The sequence below is a fragment of the Charadrius vociferus genome, unplaced genomic scaffold (assembly GCF_000708025.1).
Source record: "Charadrius vociferus isolate BGI_N301 unplaced genomic scaffold, ASM70802v2 scaffold92, whole genome shotgun sequence".
NCBI lineage: Eukaryota > Metazoa > Chordata > Aves > Charadriiformes > Charadriidae > Charadrius > Charadrius vociferus.
In genome coordinates this window covers 3,127,446-3,149,242 of record NW_009647874.1, presented here as the reverse complement: position 1 = coordinate 3,149,242, position 21,797 = coordinate 3,127,446, and the positions used below count along the sequence as shown (strand labels likewise).

Sequence of the window (21,797 nt, the reverse complement as noted above, 5' to 3'; positions counted from 1 at the left end):
AACCATGTCTGAGTTTACTGTATGAGCCTTTAAAGTTACTTGTTGCAGTACTCAGCATCCAACTTCTAGCTGCTTTCTAAATCTGGATCTGTCTACTGGGCAGTCTGAAAAAGGGGATGCGAAACAGATCTTTCATCTGCTTACAGTGATTTACGGGATGACGGCATACTTGTAAAGAACTGGGGAGGATGGTAAGAGAGGGAGAGCAGTTACACAGTTTGATGCCATTCTGGAATATTGCTGGAAATGCAGTAGCCTCCTGCCTCTGGCCACTTTAGATCACGGGAACTTTCTGACTCTAAATCTCAGGGACGTGTCTTACAACAGTAAGTATGCGCTTTCTCGAATTGCAAGAGGTTTGGGTAATAAACCCAAAGAAACAGAACTCTAACAAGATTTCTTTTGGTGGCTCTCTGTGAAATCTCTCTTGTGTCTGTGTCTCACTTGTCTATGCATGTTCAGGTCAGGGAGTAAGCACGGTTATCTGACTTGCTGCAGAGGTTGAACTGAGCTTCATATATACTCGATCTGTGTTTTGGAAGCAAAACTGAGGCACAGTCTTAGGACTGGCTCTGCCTTTGGTTGTCAGTTAACCTGCTATTTTGAGGAATCTCGGAGAAGATACTCCACACTGGTATTGTTTAGTGGTGTTTTCCTTTTGCCTTTGAAAGCACAGTTGTCTGCATATGAAGCAATTGAATATGAGTTTCTTCATCTGCTCCTCCTCAGTAGAAACGTTAGCACTCTCAGACGGTGCTTATCAGTTCCATAGCCAAAATTGTAAGCAAAAATTGTAGATCTCATTGTTTTCCAACAGCATCAAAATTAGCCACCAAGGTGTCTGATCCATCAACATTGTGCTGTTCTCGTTGAAGGCAAGGGAAGTTTCTATTAGCTGTTTCTGTAAGGTCCAGTCATGCAAAATTTATACTCTCTATGTAGAAAAAAAGCACTGTCCTATCCTGTGGTAGGCGTCTACTGGCTTGGGCTCTAAGTTTGAGTGCTTCTGTAAGATTGTCAGTTTAATCAGAAATGTGAAATACATCTAGTGAACAAGAAAATGGAGGAAGGAAACCCTGCAGTGCTTTCTGTGTTTAAAATAAACTTGCCAAGAAAAATCTAGATACATTACCTGATATATGAAAATAGCTGTTATGGTAAAAATGTGTAACTTTGCATTCGGAAAGCCCTCTTCGGTACCAGGCAATGGTCACACTGCCCACATGCTCAAAGTAATCTGTTTCACTGCACTTGTGATGAATTGTGAGTCTGTTTTTCTCAGGCTTTGAGAACAAGCAAGAACGATTCCATTTCATTTTTCTGGAGAAGTGAGAATTAACTCAAGAAAATGTCTACGATCGTTTTTTTTTTCTTGTTTATCATTGAATCTGCCACTGGTAAGTATAAATCCTCATTTCAACAGTAGAACCTTCAAAATATTTGCTGAATGTGTGGCATCTTGACAGTTGCTTAGAGGGGGGCAAGTTTCATATTTTGCAGCTAAGAACAAAATCTTAAAAGTTTTGGCAATTTCAGCCTGGCTCCAGACTTGTGGTCCAAAATACCAAAATTATGGAGTAAAAAGAGCAGAGATGCTACCTGGAGACACCTGATGATGTCTATGGGAGCATGGCTGTGTGAAGAGCCACAGCAAGGAAGAGAATGAGTCCACTTCATTCTGTTTAGAAGTGTGGTCACAATAGTGGCTGAACAACGCTAACCTCTCAGAACGTCAGGAGAAACAGAGACCGAAGGTTTATTTTATCCCTGACTATTAATGTTAGACCATGGTCCCTTTTCTGTATTTTTTTACTTCTGTATGCAAAGGTACATTTGGGAAATTTGATTGGAAAAGCAGACTTTGAGACTAAATTTTACACGTGTAATCTCATTCCAAAACAATTTATCTGAATTTTTTAAGAAATCAAGCCACATAATGATTTAGTTTTCATTAAGAAGATATGGAAATGTAAATGTTAATTCACAGAATTGCTGCTTTTATGGCAGTTGACCAGTTCTGAGGATTAGCCATATTTGTCAAGTCAAACCATATGTAAGAATTTCTCCTTTCCCCTTCCGTTTGTGGCAGCTGCTTTACTGTGGAGTGAGATTCTGCTGTTTGAGCCTGTTTAATTCTGACACTGTTGCACCCATGTGAAAGCATCTTAGGGAAATGTCCTTTTTTTCACCCTCCTTTTCCTTCTGGTTTTGCTTGTGTAAGGTAGAATAAAGACTTGGAAAACTGAGTTCTCAGACTGAAATAAATATTGCCGCAATAAATAAATACTGCCAAACCACTCTGCTGAAGGAAAGTCACTTTATAAAAGACCAGTGGCACTGCAAATCACTTTAAAGTCAAGCTAATGTCATTTTCTGAAAGAACTACTTGGCTTCCTAATATATCTTTTTTTTCCACTGTCTCTGAAGAGAAGCTGTGTCCCCTTCGTGCCTCCATTGATGTGCTAGAAGGGGAATATTTTTTCCTTTGTTATCTTGAGTCAAGGCAAGAACATTTTCAGAAGGAAGCGTACACAGTAAAGTGGTACAAAGAAAATGCTGGAAAGCAGCAACTGATAAAGGAAACACATGGAATTGTTTCCCAAAGGAATTCTCTGGAGTTTTGGCCAGCTGAACTCAGTGACTCTGGGAATTACTCGGTCACTCACAGGTGGGTGCACAAGCTGGTGGGTGAACATCTTGCCTTTGCACTTGTCTATGAGGAAGCTGATTTCTTTGTCTTGCTTTGTGTTGCTCGTGGCATCCGTACAAAGGAGGTGCAGGGAACTACGTTGACTGTGGTGTCATTGCCCACATCATTTCACAGTAACCATCCAGGCAGACCTATAGTGTTTACAAATAGCTACAGGCAGTTGCAGCCTTTTAACGGTGCTGTAAACTGTTCGATAGGGCAGGTGGCATTTCTGTTCCTTTGTGATTAATTGCCTAAGCAAAATGAGTGATAGACAACCCTTCTCTCCACTGCCAAGTAAAAGGAAACATTTGCTTGTCTTCTCCGCCAGACTTGTTCTTCCTTCCTACGTTGAGTGGATCTCACCCTATGAGACCTGCCAGGTGGCCTAATTGTGTAGCAAAGTGGCATAGCTGAACTCTGGTTTCCATGCAAATCTTTGCATGCTTGGAGCCATTCAGAGAACAAATGAAATAATGGAATTTGATTTCTTACTGCTGTAGAACATCATGGGTCAGCAGGAGAAATAAGGGTGGGCCTCAATTATTTGGTGGGTAATCTTCATTAAACCACCATGAAAGACTAAAGGACTGAATCAAAAGTTTGCTGCATCGAGTTCTTATGACTAACTTGCACCAAGACTGTAATTCAGCATTTACAATTGAAGCAATAATTAATTTTAAGCAGATGATTTTGTCTGTGATGCTGTTCTCTGGGTAATATTTTTAAGGTTCTTGCCTGGTTTGTAAAGGTTATGGGACTGCGGATACTGAAAAATGCTCTCCACATTTCTCCAGTTACAACCCAGAGACAAGTTCAATAGTTTACGGTTTTAAGCTAGATCTCAATTGTTAACTTCCAAGTTTACTAGGAAGCTGAAAATTTCATGTTTTATTTTTCCATGTATCATTATTATTATTGTCTTGCTGATATTATTTTTAAAAGTACTGACTTGCAGTATCTGAAATGCTGGATATTATAAATGAAAAGTCTGCTGGTAGAATATTTCTTTTGGGTTTATGTGATTTCTTTTTAATTGTAGAGCACTCTATCCAAATAAAAGGTAAAGCTTGAGAAAGATTTTACTTGTGTGTTGAACTTAAGATTAAGAGATTTGTCTTTAGGGGTGATGAGTATGGTAGTTTGGCTACTTTGTTATGCAAGGTCGTACAAAAGTCGTGTGTTATTGAGTACGGACATTTGTATGAAGTGGCACAGGTGAGTCCAGCTGGTCAGTTTTGGTGTGTAGGGGTTAACATTAGATAATACCTAACAGAGGCTTGTCTGTTTTCACGGACCTGTACTTTTCATATCAAGCCTGAATTTGGCTTTAAATTTTGGCTTTATTGATGGCCTTGATCAGTTGTCCTTATGGTCACTTCTCTAAATATGGTGCCAGAAAGCTATTAAATATAACCACTCACTCTACTGCTAGCACCTAACCAGTGGTATAAAATGCACCCTCTGACTTATTTTGGCATGGGGAGGGATAGGTGAGGATCACACCTGAATCGCCAGGCTACCGAAGGAGGTTGTTGTGAGGAGTCTAAAATAAAGGACAGAAGTGAGGAAAGCTGTGATAACCCCAGCCTTCATTCACGATCCTTGCAGTTTTGTGATTATTTTAAGGACTTGGAGTAACGACAGTAAATCCACAGTAAATTGCAAGAACTCTGTAATATGAATATGAAAAAAATGTAAATGCCAAAACTGAGAGAAACAGCCTTACATGTAGGAGTCAACAGGAAAAGACCTCAAGTAGAACTATTAGGATAAAATTTGTTAAAATAACTCTTTTTTGGAAAACACAAAAGTGTCTGAATCCTTTGTGAAATGTCTTGATTTGCTGATTTGCTTAGGCAAGAAACTCAAAAGAAAGGTTTCAATTACATCAAGGCATTCATTTGGAATTAAGAGTTTTTATTTTCTGCTTTTTTTGTTTTGTTTTCTAGGACTATATTATGCTACTGCATTTTAAAACTCAGTTTTGAAGGAATGCATTTTTATTTTGGAAAAAAAAAAGTTTCTTAATTAAAATAATATATTTTTGACCACCACTGGCTCAATCAGCATAAGGGGATTTTTTTCATGGGATTTTAGTGGGGCCTTGGGCTTAGTTTATATGATGGTGCTCACTATTGGCAAGCATATTAATGCAGTTACATTTCAGCAAATACAGAATATTATTTGCAGAAACAGTTTTCTGCAGAGACAGAGGGCTTTTAGTAGTCTCTATTGATAGGGAAAAATTGTGGGCTACTGTGAACTACTGCATTGGTTTAAGATTTTAGAAGAATGACAATTAGAATTGAATTAGTTTCATTTCAGAGCATTTAGAATAGGTTAAAGTTCTGGTTTTGAAAGCAGACATTCTAAGTATATTTTTGTTTATCTATTTTATCTTCAACCATTTAATTTAAAGATAAGTATTTGTAAGCTATATGGGCAATGATTTTTAGAGTGCTTATAACTGTTTTTGGCAGTTTTAGTGAACAAAATGACAATTAGATATACTGCAGATTTTCAAGAAAAGAGACAACAGATATTGACAGATTTTGCAAACTAATGAAATTTAGGCACTTTTTTTCTGATATCTTACAACTGACAATATGCAAGAAGCGAGAGCTAAAAATGATATAACGGTGTATTTATGGTGTATTATCCACTTATTGACTTAAATATGAATCAGAAGTTTTCCAATTAAAGCAGAAGTGTCCCGCTGAGGCATAGCATAGATAGCTAAAGTGTGCGTATGTGTGTGTTGATATATTCACATGTGTTTATTAGTATAGTAGACTTAAGATATAAATTCAGGAATTAGTAGACGTCACCTGTAAGCCTGAGTGTGTCCATCTTCAGCAACAATTCTTGAAAATAAAGGACTTCATATGCATTTGTAGTGGGAGTGATAAGCAGAAAAACTGTGTCACACATTTTTGGCAGGATTTCTAATTTGTATGTTTTTTCATAGTCTATATCCTGTGGTTATCAAAGAGAAAACCTGAATACAAAAAAGCAGGTCATCTGGTTGCTCAGTGTTGGTGACCTTGAAACTGAGGCAACTTACAGGTTCCTGAAAAAAACAAAAGTACAGAGATTCTTGATAAACACATGACACAATTTAAGATCCTAATACTGCTCACTTTTTCAACGTTTTTAGAACAGTTGAAAGCAGTGGGAACACACACATTTAGAGTTAATATTGTACTTTGGAAGGCAGTATGACAGTTTCTTGCAGTAGATATTGAAATGTTGAGATAACCCTGGCTTGTTGCAGTGAAATAGCTAAGGGATGACTTAGTGTTGGCTATGTATCCAGTAAACTTGGTTTAAGTTGTTCTCTAAGGGCTTTCAATTCTTTCTATCCTCTTCTGAGTCAAGTTATTTTTTGTTGTTCCTTCTTGGTGGGTTTGGCGGGGGCAGTTGAAAGGCAGAAATGGTTTTGTTTCCCACAAATTATCACTAAAGAACCTCAGCAAGTGAAGACTAGGGTAGAAAGTAACAGCTCAGACACTAGCAGTTTGAACAATACAACTTGATGCATTTTTTTGTTGAGAATCATGTATATGGCAGAAGTTAGAAATTATGTAGGCCAAATTCATCTTAGTTTGCATAGGTATGTTTTTGTCACCTTCAAGGGAGATGCTCCTTGCCAGATTTTGGCTTATCAGGTAGAACATCTTGATCCACTTCAAGTGAAATCCTCGTATTTGTTGAAGTGATTTCAGCAAATATGATCACAGAAGAAAGCCTCTGTGGAGTGACAGTGCTGAGGACAGCATGTGGCTTTATTGATCCTTTTTTTCCATCTGCTGAATCTAGGTAGTAAAACCATATGTATTTTATGGCTAGATCTGTAATTGCTTGTCCAGCAGTATTCAGATACACACAGACTCGGTGGAATTAATTGGAACTATTGTTTATGTCTACACCTAAACTTATCTTAGGTACCTTTACCGTCAGGAAGAAAGAGGCCTTTCTGGGGCACAGAATATCTTGTCCTAAACCAAACATATAAAATAGGTCATGTAAACTGCACTCTAAAAGGGTGACTATTGAGCATGGTCCCACTGCCGCCTGTGATTAGTAGCTCTGATTTAAATGTGTAAATGTGATGTTGCAGAATGGGTGAGAAGGACTCCACCCACCGTGAATACCCATGCGAGTACATCTCAGATGAAAAAGTTTTGATACGGTTTTTCCTGTTTATGACACCATAGTTAGCTGATTGAGAAACCAGACCGCTATGTTTTGATTTAGATAGTCAATTGCAATTATGAGTAATGAATATCTCAAGTGAGTAAGGAGAGCAAAGAGAACCTGTGCAGGCTGAAAAGGGGCTACAATGTGAAGAGAGTGAGCAAAATACGTAAATATATCTATTTGGGGAGCTTAAAAAGGGGGAAAAAACCCACCCAAAACTTGGTCTAAATTCATTGTATAAATGATGTCCTAATAGTTTTGAATCTTGTAACAGTCAAAGGCGTGTCAGTCAAGAATGGTGTTTAAGCTGATACACTCGTCAGGCTTGCTTCTCTATTTCAGCTGCTTTCAACCCTCAGCCCTTTTCATCGAAATGATACTTGACTAGTTTCAGTTCTCCTGGGAACGATTCCTTTTTCTTTTCTTGGAGACAGAAGGGTTCAAACATATTTATGAAGATATGACTGACACTGGAGGGAAGTGCTCTGTGATTGCTGCTTTTGCTTTGTCAGACCCTACTAGTTCAGTAAAAAATACGAGCTTTATGCGCTAATTGCAACATTAACTTACAGCAGCATATGACTTTCTCTTAATCCCTAACTTTGCCAAAGTTAGGCCAACTTCACCAAACTCAGGCCAAAACTCCTCCAGCTTCTTTCCCCTTGGTAGTCATGTATTTGGACATATCCAGCAATGAAATAACTCACAGCTATAATGTGATTCTTTAGAGGAATATGTGGATAGAACATAGTAGATATCTGAATGACAATGGTCAGCTCCTAAATATTCAAAAGAGGTATTTTTGAAGCATATTCACCTGATCTTTTATAGATACTGCATGGGATGTGACAACTGCTTTAAGAGCGGTAGCTCTTCCAGTCAACCTGGGGTGACCAGCTATGATAAATCTCTGATCAGTGCAAACCAAAAGACAAAGAGATGAATCCTTTCCAAAATGCCTTGTTTTGCAGACATGCTTGAATCCATAAGTGGTTCTGTAATTCATGAGACTTGCGTAGTTTAGAAATATTTCCAAAATATCAGTGACTACCTGCACAGTGTTAATCAATGAATAATGTTACTTTGTGAACAATAGCTGAGTCGCCCATCTTATTTTTGCCATATTTTACAAATATATCTTTCAGTTACTGCTTTAAACCTTAGCAATGCATAGGAGATTAAACCTGAAAAATCACTAGCTGATTCAAGGTCCTAAAGCTCTCTTATGGTCACTTGTAACTGTACATGATGCCACAGATAGTGGCATCCTTGTTCTGGTCGATATAGCGTATACCGTCATATTTCATAGATATAATTGTATTGTCAAATGTTTTGTGATACATGATTTAGTTTAGATAACATCTTTTGTTATGGGAAATAACACATATTTGGGGGTGGAAGACTAATAAGGGGGATATAAATAATTAGGTCACTGTAGATGTAATTCTACCTAACAGATGTGTTAGAGAATTTATTTGTATTTTGTTGTGTAACTCACTAAGCTATATTTATTTAAAAAGCTCCTAAACCTGATTTTGCTTTTTTTTTTTTTTTATATAGCAATGGAAAACAAAATTTCACAATTCAAAAGTGGACCTTGAATGTGCTTGAGAGAAATAAAAGCAGCTGTTTCAATAAAAATCATTTAACTACAGAAATTCAAAATGCTGGAACTGGTCATTCACTGAAATGCAGTGATTTGTCTGTCAATGAAAATGACAGCATTACGTGGTACAAGGTAATTACTGAAACAGTGTCACTCAAATCATTGGCTATAGAAACAAAACATCTGATTGCAGGAAAAAATTAATTATTACAAACAAATTTTTAGAAGCATCTATAAACCTTTTAAACCTTTAATTTCTCAGGTTACTAGGGAAAAAAACTTTAGACAGATATACAAAAGAAAGCTTTTCTCTGCTTTCCTATTTTTTAGGAAAATATACCTGTAATTAGAAATTATTAATAAACTGGTAGTTTGGAGTGGTAAAAGATCTGATGCTCATGTCTGTCTGCCAATTTAGCCAGCAGCTGGTTTAGCCAGCTGCTACTTTGCTGACACAGATACTATCCTGACGCTAAATGAGATGCCAAGATACTTGTTTTACAGTTGGCGTCTGCTTGTAAAGTAATCGCAAACTTTTCAGTTTTGCTCTTTCTGAACATATTTTACAAAATGTGTAACAGATCCGGTTCTGTTCATTTTAGGCAAATCATGGGTCTTCTCTCTACCAGCTTTTGTCAGAACAAAGATAATAGTCATGTAAGCAGCTGTAACTGCTGGGTGTTGTGCTCAACCATTGGACGAAGCAGCCTGAAAAGGTTTCTTCCATGCCATCCCTATGCACAGTCGTGACCAATGCTCCTTATTTCTCTCAGGTGTCCTGCTTGGAGTAACAGACCCTGTTCACTCCGCGTTGAATCAGTTTCAGGAAGTGATTTTCACAGCTTAAGTATGAGCGTCTGGCTTCTGCCTGGCAGAATGATCCACTGCCCCACTTTCGTGTCCTTCAGGGTCTTGTGGGATAGGACCATTGGTGGATAGGGCCGTAGGTGGATATGTTTTCCTCAGTAAAGGACTGTACCCTAGAGTGACCTCTCTCATGGCTAAGCAGAGTATATATTTTAATGTCTAATACTGTGTAAGACAGATGAAGCAGCTGTCCTTGCACCTAAATATCCTTTGGTGCTTGGGTGAAAATTTTCAAAGCCTTCCTATCACAGCCTGAGCTGAGATAGATAAAACAGGGATGGTCACACATGTGTTTATATAAGAGCTGGGTAGTAAGTGTATGCATCCAGGAAATGTCCGTTCCCTGGACAATTTCCAGCATTGATCATTTCCCTTCTTAATCTAAGGTAATTCAGACCAGAGCCAAATATTGCTGTATTTTCACGGGACATTTTACTTAGCACGTGCTATGAATCAAAAAAACAACCAAACCCAAACAAACCAGAGTTTGTTTTGGTGAATAGGGAGTGTGCGTCTAATTCTTGTCACCCTCTGAGATGGTCACTTTCGCTATTGTTGAGGCATTTTGCTTTAACCTGAAAGCTCCTCGTAAGCCTGGACAACTTTTGGCCACAAGCAGGTGACATATACAGACCCAAGCCATCATTCTGAAAGAAATAGATGAGTACATTTAAATTCCCAATACAATATTTTTGTAGTCAGACGCTTACTTGGAACTGCAGTGCTCTCAACTTCTAATGGGTTGAATGGTCAAATGTTGCATTTAAGTGACCATGACTGAAAATTGGGCCTCACCCCTTTTGGGTGAGATAAATGTCATTGAGGTAGTGAAAGAGTGATGGTGACATTTCGTTTCAAAAATAATTTTGAATTTCTTTAAGGTTTTGAATGTACGTTTGCTACAGAATAGTATTTTCTGTCTTTATTGATGCAGGACTGTAAGAACTATGAAAATGAAACAGAGCGGGAGCTGGATTTTAAAACCTTAACAGTACAGCACTCTGGGATATATACCTGTAAAATTTTAATCAGTCATGAAGGAAAGATATACCACAGCACAAACACAATTAAACTGGTAGTAGAAGAAGGTAAGAAACCTTTCCGAAATTTTGAAGCACACTTTTTTGTTCTCCTTACTATGGGGATTTTTAATTACAACTCTCATTTGATAAATTAATACAAGGGTGATCAAATCTGGTAGTCTTAAATATTTTGCAATAATTTCAAAAATTAAAAAAAAAGCAGCAGAAGAAGTTTATATAACATACTACCAATTTTTGGAAAATTTATTTAGTATGTTTTCACTGCAGGGTTTTTTTTGGGGGGGGTTTTGGGTTTTTTTTTGTTTTTTTTCAAAATTAGCTGCTGTCAGTCAGTCATACAAACTTACTAAGAGTCTTAGGGCAGAGCCTTTCCAACCATTGTAAATTATGCACTGCGTAGTATGCATGTGAAAAAAAATCAACAGGACATACTGTGTTTTAAAGTAACTAATGCCAGAGTCCAGATATTGTTCTTTGAATTAAATGGAATCTATGTGATTAGTTTTAGAAATAAAGCAAATGTGTAATTTTTATCGTGGCAGAATGTAAGTAAGCTATTACTTCAATAGCAGTACTTCTTTCTATTTTAGATGCACCAGAGGCTGTAACTTTGGAGATTGTTGGACATGATGAAGAAATTGAAACAGAAATAGGTATCAAATTAGTACAAGAATCTTTGTGGTAGCTACTGCGTATATATACTTTTATTCTTATCTCTTTATGGTTGAAGGTCTGGCTAAGTGTAATCAAACCTCGAATTGTCTGTGCACCCTCCTGGATCTGATCCATCTTCACATCTGGTTGGTTTTTTCCTAGTGCATTCCATGATTGATATACAGGTACACTAAATTTACCCTCTTACAGAGGCAGAAACTGAGGTTGCTGCAATGACCCGCAAGAGAAAGTGGCAGTGATGATAAACGACTCTCCATGGCTTTCTTTTGTAGACAGCAAACCCCATGGAGCGATGTGTGAAAGGTTTCTGGTTTGTTCAGCAAACAGCAATAATGAGTAATCCGCTTAATATCTGATGCAGTTGGGAATTCTGCAGGGAAATGAGAAGCGTAAGGGCTGACAGTCCTGACAATGTGAGCGTGCAGATCTGTCACTGCTGCAAAGAATTGGTTATATTGTCAAAAGCCAAACCCTTGACTGTGCTTCTAGCTGGGAGTAGTAGATAACACAGTCTGCAGGCTTTATACAGTGTTGGGTAGGATCCAGAATTTTGTGATTGAGGCTGTTCATTTTTTAAAGCAGAAATTTACCTGTCTTTTTCCTTTCCTATGCCTCCAGTCTGGTTACCCAGCCCTTCCTTTCCAAGTCTGAAATATTATATTTACCTCCTCTGTTGCTCATACGTGTATCTCATTTGCTCAGCCGGGACCTCAGACGCTAATTTTCCTTCCTTCCTACATATATGAATTGGTAGGTCCTTTTTCCAATGGTAGTACCCCAATCCTATGATGCCTCATGTCTCCCAGCCTCTCAGTACACCCTTCCTGCACGGTTCTCCTCCCTTACTGTGCTTGTCCCAACCCTTAGAAGGCAGCATTCAGCATAAAATGATTATGAATCATCTGTCTTCCATTTCTTATCTGGACTGATAAGATCATTTGATAAGGTCATTCAACTACCTAGTGAGTGATGTGACAGATGGCGTGGTGGAGAGTGAAGGGCATTTTGGATGGCCTTTCAAACTTGTCATTGCTTAGATGGTGTTCCATAATATTTCCCCGAAAATAGCTGTTGTGTATGGTGAAAAGGCTAGAGTTGCAAAGTAGATGGTACTAGAAGTTTAGGTCTATGTTTCAGTCTGTTTAACTGTGATTTGGATTTCTAAGGTCTGAATTGAAGATGGGCAGATTTTCAACTGAATCCTGCTTTAAATATTCTTCAGGAGTTCCACTGGAAGCATCCACTCTGATAAATCTCGGGAAGGCAGCTTATAGTATGTCCCCTTGGAGAATTCCTGGGCAGGCCTTGCTTAATGGAAAGCATTTGTGCATGATGGCCTGGACAAGAACTAACATGCAGCTTTTGTGGCATTCTGGAAACAATACTGGCACAGCCTAGAAATGGTGTTGTAAAGTTGCAGATACCCTCAGGTCCAGCTTCCCATGACAATGTTAAGATAAAATACCTTGAATATCATCAAATCTCACACTGCAGAGCTGCAACCTTCTGTCTTTATTTTCCCAAGTGTACACTTGTCTTTTTACTTTTGCTCTTTCTTATAATTTATCGGACTCTAAGGGGTGGTTCCTCTCATTTCCATTTAGTGCTCTGAAATGGTGCAAAGTAGCTGTCCAGCTAAGGGACTCATTCACACTTTCAGGATTATAATGATTTCCAGGCGTGGAGCTCAGACGAGAATTTCTCCTGTGAGACTTCAGCAGGGGGTCTAACAGGTTTAGTTTTTCCTTTGAGTAAGAGTGTATACTTTAGCTATTACAATCAATAGGTTGTAATTTCACTTACCAGTTACTTACTTTTACCTGGCGCTGGGGTGCTGGTGGTAGGTTGTCCTCTTCTATTCTCTGCCTGCAGCACACAGTTTAGTTCATAGAATGATAGATATCTCGAGCTGGAAGGGACCTGTATGCAGGGATCAGGATCAAAGGCAGACAAACAGACAGAGTCCTCCTTGGACGTCGGCAACTGAAGAAAGAGAGCTGACCCTTTGATCCCTCAGCTTTTATACTGGGCATGAGGCAGATGGGATGGAATACCCTGTGGGTCAGTTTTGGGTCACCTGTCCTGTCCGCTCCTCCCCGCAGGAGGGACCCCTCTATACTTTTCCACTTCCGACCCTCCAATGGGGCAAATACCAAAGTTCGCTGCCTTGGCTGTTACAGCAATAAGTATAAGCAGGAGCCTCTCTGCATCCCGTTCCTTGGCATCAACTATAAACTCAAGTCTTATCACTCTGAGAGCGAAAAGTGTCTCCACAATATGCTTTTAATTTCAGTAGTTAGAAGAGGCTCAGCTATAAAGTAAAATTACTGAACAGAAAATAGGTCCTGTTTTACCTCAAACCAGGACAGAGTCCAACTCCTTTTAGTTCTCTAAAGCCTGAAATGCTCTGGCCTATTTAAGCTCTTCGGGATGTGATAGAGTTTGTCTGAGAAAAAGCAGTGGATGACTGTCACTCTGCAACAGGGTGCAAGAGAGCCCTGTGCGTGGTTGCCGAAGCCACCACCAGTGCAGGTGGAACACGTATGAAACATCATGTGGGGGCTATGCACAAACGAGCACAGCTCATGGGGTACATTGCCTGGAAAGCTGACATTTTACTGCACCGTGAACATGAATGCTACTTCTGACTAGATCTTCTCATGTTATGCTTTGTTTAGGTAAAGAAGAGATACTCAATTGCACAGGTTTCCTGGGTTATTATATGCGAGAAGATGCCAGCCTCTACTGGTTAATTAATCAAACGTTTCCAGAAAAATGCTCAGGTATCCCTGAGAATGAACCTTCAATATGTGAAGAAGAATTAAAAAAATTACAGTAGGTTTCCTGAAAATACTGCACTTTTGTTTGTGTGTGATAATGTCCTGCACTTTGTGGACTGCAAATTCAGTAAAATGTCTGAGGTTATTTTAGAACTTTTTTCTCAAAATCTGCCTCTCAGCTGGTTCTAGGTTTCTGTACAGAGAGCGTTGCTAACACCATTCCTTACTGCAGGTTGGGAAACAAGTTCTATGTCACAAGGCTACTACGGATTAAAAAAGTAACAGCCGAGGACATGCATCATAATTTCACTTGCATGTTGCAAGCTGATGAAAGAACACAAATGAAAATAGTGAAATTGAAGAAAGGTATGGTATAACCTATGAATTATGCTCCTCATACATGGTTATTGATTGTGCCAGCCTTCTCAATCCTAAGGGCAGGGTGATGATTTCAGAACATCTCTCCAGATATGTCTGTGTGCTTATGAAGACCCTGGTCCGTCTAGCGCTGGACCTAACAACTCCCCTGGGTGATTCCTCCTGCTCTGAGACAGGGGCAGCAGGGGTTGCTGCTACTTCTGCTAGAGCAGCTGTGCGAGGGCTCCATATTTCAGCCGCTGCTGCTGTGGACACAGCTGGGAGGCTGAGCTATGCTCTGGCTGACAGATCCCTGGGTGGCACTTTGTTAGGCCCCATGACAGAGCGTTCCCTGTCCTCTCCTACTCATCAGATTGGTGGAATCATGGCAGTTAACTACCCAAGGCTTATGCCTTATGTGTTTTTTGGTTTTGTTTTTGTTTTTCCCCCACACCTCCCCCAGAGAGGTCAATCTTTTATGTTCCTGATAGTGCCTGAAATGTTCTGGTCTACAGTTTCTCTGTTGTCAGGGACTCTTATCCTTCTAGCTATGGAAAGCTGACCTCTACCATATAGTAGTACTGCACATTTATAGTCCAGACAGCCTGGAGATTCACAGCAAATGGGCATTGCCATCTTGTTTTCTCTCTCTCTCAGAGCTTTCCAAGCTTTACTGGGAGGAAATATGTGTGAATAGACTATTCGAAAGATGATGTGTGTAATACAGCAAATTAAATACAGTCTACAGTAGGCATGACTTGACAGTGCCTTCATAAAGACTTCACAAAGATTTAAGGGTTAAAATCTATATTTGGAACTAAAAAGGCAAAAATAACAGAATAAAAAATAATAATAATTTAAAAAAAATAAAAAAAAATTTAAAAAAAGTGCCAGAAAGAGACTAAAGACAGAAGGAAAAAAAAAGATCTTGGCCAAAGAGGACATTAAAGGCTGTTATGGGTGGACTGGGAGAGAGGTGAAAGGTAGAGAATAACAGGAAATAATAAAGAACCTGAGGAAAACTCATCATAAAAGTGGGTGACCACCAGTTTGGGATGCTGTGAATCCATAAAGATCTCTATTATCAGTCTTGATCCCACATGCAGTTCTTTTATGTGTGTGGAGGGTGTGTGATTGTGTGCAAGATTGTTTCTCCGGTTTTTAGAGTAATCCATGTTGTCTAGTTCTTCTCCATCTCAGGACAAATGGCATGCCTATGTGCTTATTAGTATTAGTGTAAGTGTTAGTGTAAGTGATAGTGTTAGTGCTAGTGTTACTATTAGTACTAGTATTAGTATTAGTATTAGCAGGAAAGGATTCACATCAACACTATGATTTTTTGGGGTGATTTTAAGATGCCATCAGTATTGTATACAGTAATCTTGTTGTATAATACTCTTTGTTAAGGCTATGATTTCCTGGGTTTCTGTTTTACAGGGAACACCCGAGATTTGCCTGTGCACATATTTACAACTGGAATGGTCCTTGCTGTACTATTTCCCTGTGTTGCTGTAGCTGTGGTGCTTGTCTGTGTGATGTTTAGAGTTGACTTAGTTCTACTTTACAGGAACATATGCAGAAGAGATGACACTGTTGGAGGTATGACTTGGCTAATGCTCACATTGAAATAAGTGTATTCATTAAAAAATAGTTTCTGATAGGTTCTATAAAACAATCATCTTTGAGGAAGGGGCAAAATAAATCCAGGAGTTTTGTGAGTAGAAACAGCAAAGAATATGTAAAAGAGAATTTGAGGGTCAGGTACTAAAGCGAGTTTGTTATACACCTGGAGCAGTAACAGCAGATAGACACAGTGAAGAAGCTGCCTCTGGAGAAGGTAGTGGAAGGGACTCTGCTGTTCAGATGCGCTCTGTTCTGGTATATTCTTCATCACAAAAGTTTAGGGATGTGGAGAAGTTTACAATTATCTATCTGTAAAAAGGATGAGCACCCCGGCGTTGTCAGACAGGCCGATTGACAGATATTTGTTTTGACCTCACTGATGTCCTTCAGTGAGGTGGAGGTTAAAATGCTTCCTTGACTGTAACGGCTGTTGCAATGTTTATAGGTCTGTCACTAAATGCACTTAAGGAGTGCAGGAGAGCACACTACCAGTATCTCAGTAGGCAGCATGGCTGTGACCTCGACTTAATGAGCAAGCCTGACAATTGCCCAATTCTGGGCATAATTTTTCTGAAAACCGTGGTGAAAAAGCTTGCTGTACACATGTACCTGATTTTCTTGCCCTCTTTAGTCTCTAAATCAGCTTGGATATAGCTTGAATAGACTGCAGTGGCTGGAGATTTCTCAGTAATGGGTCGATGCCATTTATGCCTGCCAGCATTATTTATCTGTTTATTGATGTCAGCTGCCACTGTGTATACTGGCTTACAGGGAGGATCTCCGAGAACCTGGACTAGGCCACCCTGGAGGAACTGATTGTCTGATACTGGCAATGGATTTCCTGCTCGTAGAGCTCTTGTATGTGTAGGAGTTCATGGGCTTTATTTTTGTGCTCTCTCTTGCGAACTACATGTAGCACAGTATCCGGAAAGGGAAGCAAAGAAGTACACTTTAAGCTGCAAAGCTATGTGTGCTGCTGTATCAGTCCAGATAGTTGTTCTGTGGCAAAGTTCAATTAGATACCGCTCAATGTGGTAGACCTGGCCTCTGAGTTGGTCTTGGATTTTGTGTTTGTAAATTACTGCCCAAAGCATGACCAGACATGGTACCCTCTTGTAATTAAAATAATAGGTTGGTTCATTCTATTTTGCCAGTGCCCCTTCTACAGAACCACTTGATAGTCTTAGATAAAGAGTAAAATAAATGTAGAAATCGACAATGTCACTTAAATAGCATTCTAAGGTTACAGACACATTTTTTGCTTCCCTTCATTTTCTTGATCAGCACAGATGTTACATTAACTGGTTAAATTAATGTGATTTTTAAAAATCCAACACTTTAATGTAGAGAGGATATGTTATTTTCAAATATTTGCCAAATGCAGTCAGAATCTTTTGTGTCAAACTTAAATTGATTCAGGATTTTTTTTGGTTGTATTTTGAAGAGTATTCAGGGTATTGAAGGAAAGAGCAGGAATATACTTTGCTACTGAGACAATAACTTCAAAAACCAGAATGGTGGATCAGATATTGTATTTCTAATGGTTGCTAACAAGACAACAACTGGTGATTTCGTTCCAGATGGGAAAGAATATGATGCATTTGTGTCTTACTTGAAAGACTGCATTTCTCCCACTGAAGAAGAGAGAGAATTTGCTTTGAAGATATTGCCCATGATATTAGAAGAAAACTTTGGCTACAAGTTATGTATATTTGAGAGGGATGTATCCCCTGGAGGAGGTAAGCGTATTGACTATTCTGTATTGAATATTCTTGTCATTAAGCAGGCACATCATTTTCACCCAAAGGTAAAAGTCTGTAATTAGAAGGAATTCTGTCAAATGTGTTGTGCATTGAAATGCTACATTTCTCATTTAATCTAGACTATGTGCGTGCGAAGTTCACACACACACATTTTAGATTTTTTGTAGATATATTTATGAATTCACATACACCTACACACATACACAAACACATATCTTTAATTACACAGAACCAAGATAAACAGATGAAAAAGCTAGCATGGAGAAAGTTAAGGTGAGAACAATGTTTCACAGCAATAGTGCTCTTGCTCTGCTTTTGCTGAGAGCAGGTGCCTCTGCATGACTCTCATTTACTGCACAGAGCAGCTGGTGCCTCTGTGTTGTGGTTTAACCCCAGCCAGCAAATAGGACTACCCAGCCACTCACTCACTGCCCACAGCTAGTTTAATAGATAAAGCAAAAGCTGCAAGCACAAGCAAAGCAAGCCAAGGAATTCATTCCCTGGTTCCCATGGGTAGGCAGGTGTTCAGCCATCTCCAGGAAAGCAGGGCTCCGTCACACATAACGTTTACTTGGGAAGACAAGTACCATCACTCTGAATGTCCCCCCCCCTTCCTTCTTCTTCCCCCGCTTTATATACTGAGCATGATGTCATATGGTATGGACTATCCTTCTGGTCAGTTGGGAGTCAGCTGTCTTGGCTGTGTCGCCTCCCAACTTCTTGTGCACTCCCAACCTGTTCGCTGGTGGGATGGTGTGAGGCCTTGAGGGCTTCGCAACAACCAAAACCACCAGTGTGCTATCAACACCACTGTCATCCCAAACCCAAAACATAGCCCCATACCAGCTGCTAGCAAGAAATTTAACTCCCTCCCAGCTGAAACCATGACACTCTGGTACTAGTTATTGTCAGGCAACTTGTATGTTTGCTGTGTCTTCAGTGTAGGGGTTAAAACCATTTTGTGAATGTAATGGATGCCATAACAAAATAGAAATGAGAACATGGAATTTTGTTTCTCTAAATGGCCTGTGGATAGATGGCCTTTTACAGATACTTGGAAAAAAAGATACTGGGGGATTCTGTTTAGTCCAAAGATCTAGTTGAGGAAAAGGATTTCATTGTTAAAAACACAGAACAATAAGGTCAGTCAACCTCCTTCACAAAGCAGGATCTTCTCTCCTTGTATCCATTCCTGACATATTTTTCTAACCTGAGAGGTGCCACAACTCTCCCAAGCCATTTTTTTCCCAGTTATTCTCTCTCCTTAATTATTAAAAAAGGCTTTCAAAAGTATTTAATTTCATTCTTTTGATAGTTTTAGCTTATTTGCTTGCAATAGTTTTAGCTTGTTTCTTTTTCTCTGGTCTGATCCGTTGTGAATATGGAAAACAGAGTATTTTATTCTATTTACAGGACTCTTTGGTGTCTTGTAACACCCTTGTCAGCCTCCTTCTCCTCTCAGTTTTCTCTTCTTTAGGTTACTCCTGCAGTTTTCTTTGGCTTTGCATGTTTTCTAGTTCTCTGGTTTCTGTAGACCTCGTTGTCCCATGGTACTGAAGCAAGCACAGGAAGTTGTGCATGAGAATTCAGTTTAGTGCATGGGTGTTTGAAGGGTATCACCGTTTGGTTTCATTTGTTGCTTGTCATGACAGAAGCCATGGATCTCAAACACAGTTGGAACTCTTTCTGTCGTCACGTGCTAGTCTTCTCAACCTTGTATTACTGGCAATAGATTTGGGTATTTGGTGACGTAAAGGAAGGAGTAACCTGAGAGATACTGAATATCTGGAGAGATGTTGCTGTTGGTGACTTTCTGTGAAATCACTCCAATCGTATCTATTATCAAAAAGCAAAGAGATATCTGGTTGGAGGAAAAATAAATTTTGCTGCCACCTTCTATCCATGTGACTACTGACAGACAGCTGACTAGGGTAGCTGGAGATTGTGTGTTCATTTTGTCTACTCCAGAGAACAAGCGTTGGCCATTCCTAAGCTCATTTTCACAGACTCTTAATCTTCAATGCATATTCATCTCTTCTTAGGGACAGGGTGCTTACATGCTGTCACTTTATAAGGGGAACATTTTTGGTATATGTGCGAATATTAAAAGATAAGTCGATTCAGTGCCTATCCTTTCAATTTATTTTAATAACACATTTATCTTTAATTTGCAGCGGTTGTTGATGATATTCATTCATTCATTGACAAAAGTCGAAGATTAATCATTATACTGAGCCAGAACTACGTTTCTGACAGAGCCATATACGAACTTGAGAGTGGACTCCATAAAGCCCTAGTTGAAAGGAAAACTAAAATCATATTAATTGAATACATGCCTATAAGTGACTACAAATTCTTGCCAGAATCACTGTCTCTTTTACCATCAAAGAGGGTTGTGAAGTGGAAGAAGGATAAATCTCTTCCCGTGAATTCCAGATTTTGGAAGAACCTTCGGTACCTGATGCCAGCAAAACCTACCAAGATAAACACCAAAGGGCACTATAATAACCTTGACGTAGACTCAGAAGGTGCTCAGCCACAGACTGAGGGCTGTGGCTTTAATGCAGTTGTATAACAATACTGGAGGCAGAAGATGCTGCAGAAAACTGCGCATTTTGACAATTACCAGAAAACACAAACTGCACGCTTACTTTGGGAAGCTGGTGTTCATAAGAGGCCAAGTTTGAGATCTGTGAAGAATGTAGAAATTGTTACAGTGGTTAGGACGATGTTAACCCCAATGCTAAATGCTATCCCAGAGGGTGTTTCTTCGGTGATCTGCACAAGGAGCAGAAATTTGATTCTGCTTAGGACTTACCACAAGGAACGAAGAACAATGCAAAACATTTTGATTTCACATTTTCCAGTAACGTAGAATGATATTAGTTATACTTGCATACTTTTTGAGGCCCCTCAATAAATATATTAGTATTTGCGAAGTATTATTATTTATATGCTCTTGATTTTGTATTTTGGTGTTTCCTAAGGATCCTGCTTGGGAATAGACCCACACGGCTCCTGCCCTAGAGAGGTTGGCATGCAGGCTTTGGGCAATGTCAAGCAGAAAAATCAAGTGAAAACAGAGAAAAGGGAGGGCAGAAAGAGTAGGGCAGATTTGGTTGGACTAACGGTACGCACTACTGACCTGTACGTGGTCTAGACAAGCGGAGAGGGAGTGATTTGGAGGAATGGTAATGACTGTTTCCATCCTCCTATTTCACTGAGAATACTGTAAATGCTTATTTTGGCAGGGAGAAGAGGCAGACGGCGTAGAGATAATAGTATGTAGCTCATAGACACTGGTATCCACATTATAGCCTGAGGTGCCTTCAGCTAAGGGATGTAGGGGATTTATGTGAAAATGAGATCTTTGGTATCTACATATACTCCTAATCCTTTGGAACATTTGTACTTATTACTATCTTTTAAAACAAACTTAGTAATGTCATTCAAAACCCTTATCATTACCTGCCTGGCAGTAGAACCAATCTGATACAAATTCCTGGATAAAATGGAACTGTATTTCTTCCTAGTACCAGTGGGGAGAAATCAATGGAGAATCATTTTGGAAGATCTGTCAGTTTGCTAGGAGAACATCAAGCATTTTGGAAGATCTGTCAGTTTGCTAGAACATCAAAGCTCAGCCCATTCTCATCATTGTTTTGCATTCAACTAATGGTCATTCTTAGGAGAAATCTCTTTGACACTGGCATTTAATTAATGCAGCAGTAGTGGAGGAGCTCTGTTACCTTCTCAGTGCACTCGAGAACACAATTGGAGTGCTAGGTGTCATGGCAATGTCTCAAGATTCATGAGAATGAAATACATTGTTGTTTGTCAAATATCCTGTAATCAAGCATAGTTTTTGACAGATGTTCAGGTAAAAGTAAAGGCCAAATGTGGATTTACAAAGTGGAGACAACACAGTTGCCAGGTGAACATACGGATGAAAATGAACGAAGGAATAAGGCGCATACCTGTGGTGTCCTTCAGATCAGATCCAAGACATGTCCCTCTTTCTGTTAGACAACTAAAGAGCTATTGAAATGTGATCCTTAGGCAAAAGCCATTCTCTGGCTTAAGCTTTTACTGAAGAGGATTTCTGCTCTGTAGATATGTGTGTCTTTGTATTTCCAAATCTTTCTCAAGGTTCAGTTCTACTCTACCCGTGTTTCCTGTGATTTGTAATCA

At 39.3% G+C, this 21,797-nt stretch overlaps 1 protein-coding gene across 1 annotated transcript; it reads left to right on the top strand.

Moving 5' to 3' along the window:
• Positions 1 to 1,348: 1,348 nt before the first annotated feature.
• IL18R1 (interleukin 18 receptor 1) lies at positions 1,349 to 20,181 on the top strand. Its single transcript, XM_009883076.1, has 10 exons — positions 1,349 to 1,397; positions 2,428 to 2,668; positions 8,453 to 8,630; positions 10,300 to 10,453; positions 10,999 to 11,061; positions 13,762 to 13,918; positions 14,096 to 14,229; positions 15,658 to 15,819; positions 17,424 to 17,582; positions 19,781 to 20,181. The coding sequence occupies exons 1-10, from the start codon at positions 1,349 to 1,351 to the stop codon at positions 20,179 to 20,181; spliced, it is 1,698 nt and encodes a 565-aa protein (XP_009881378.1).
• Positions 20,182 to 21,797: the final 1,616 nt, after the last annotated feature.

Coding starts and splice junctions, on each gene's coding strand:
- IL18R1 (XM_009883076.1), top strand. CDS start 1,349: ATGTCTACGATCGTTTTTTTTTTCTTGTTTATCATTGAATCTGCCACT. Junction 11,062..13,761: donor AGAAATTGAAACAGAAATAG/GTATCAAATTAG, acceptor TGCTTTGTTTAG/GTAAAGAAGAGATACTCAAT. Junction 15,820..17,423: donor AAGAGATGACACTGTTGGAG/GTATGACTTGGC, acceptor ATTTCGTTCCAG/ATGGGAAAGAATATGATGCA.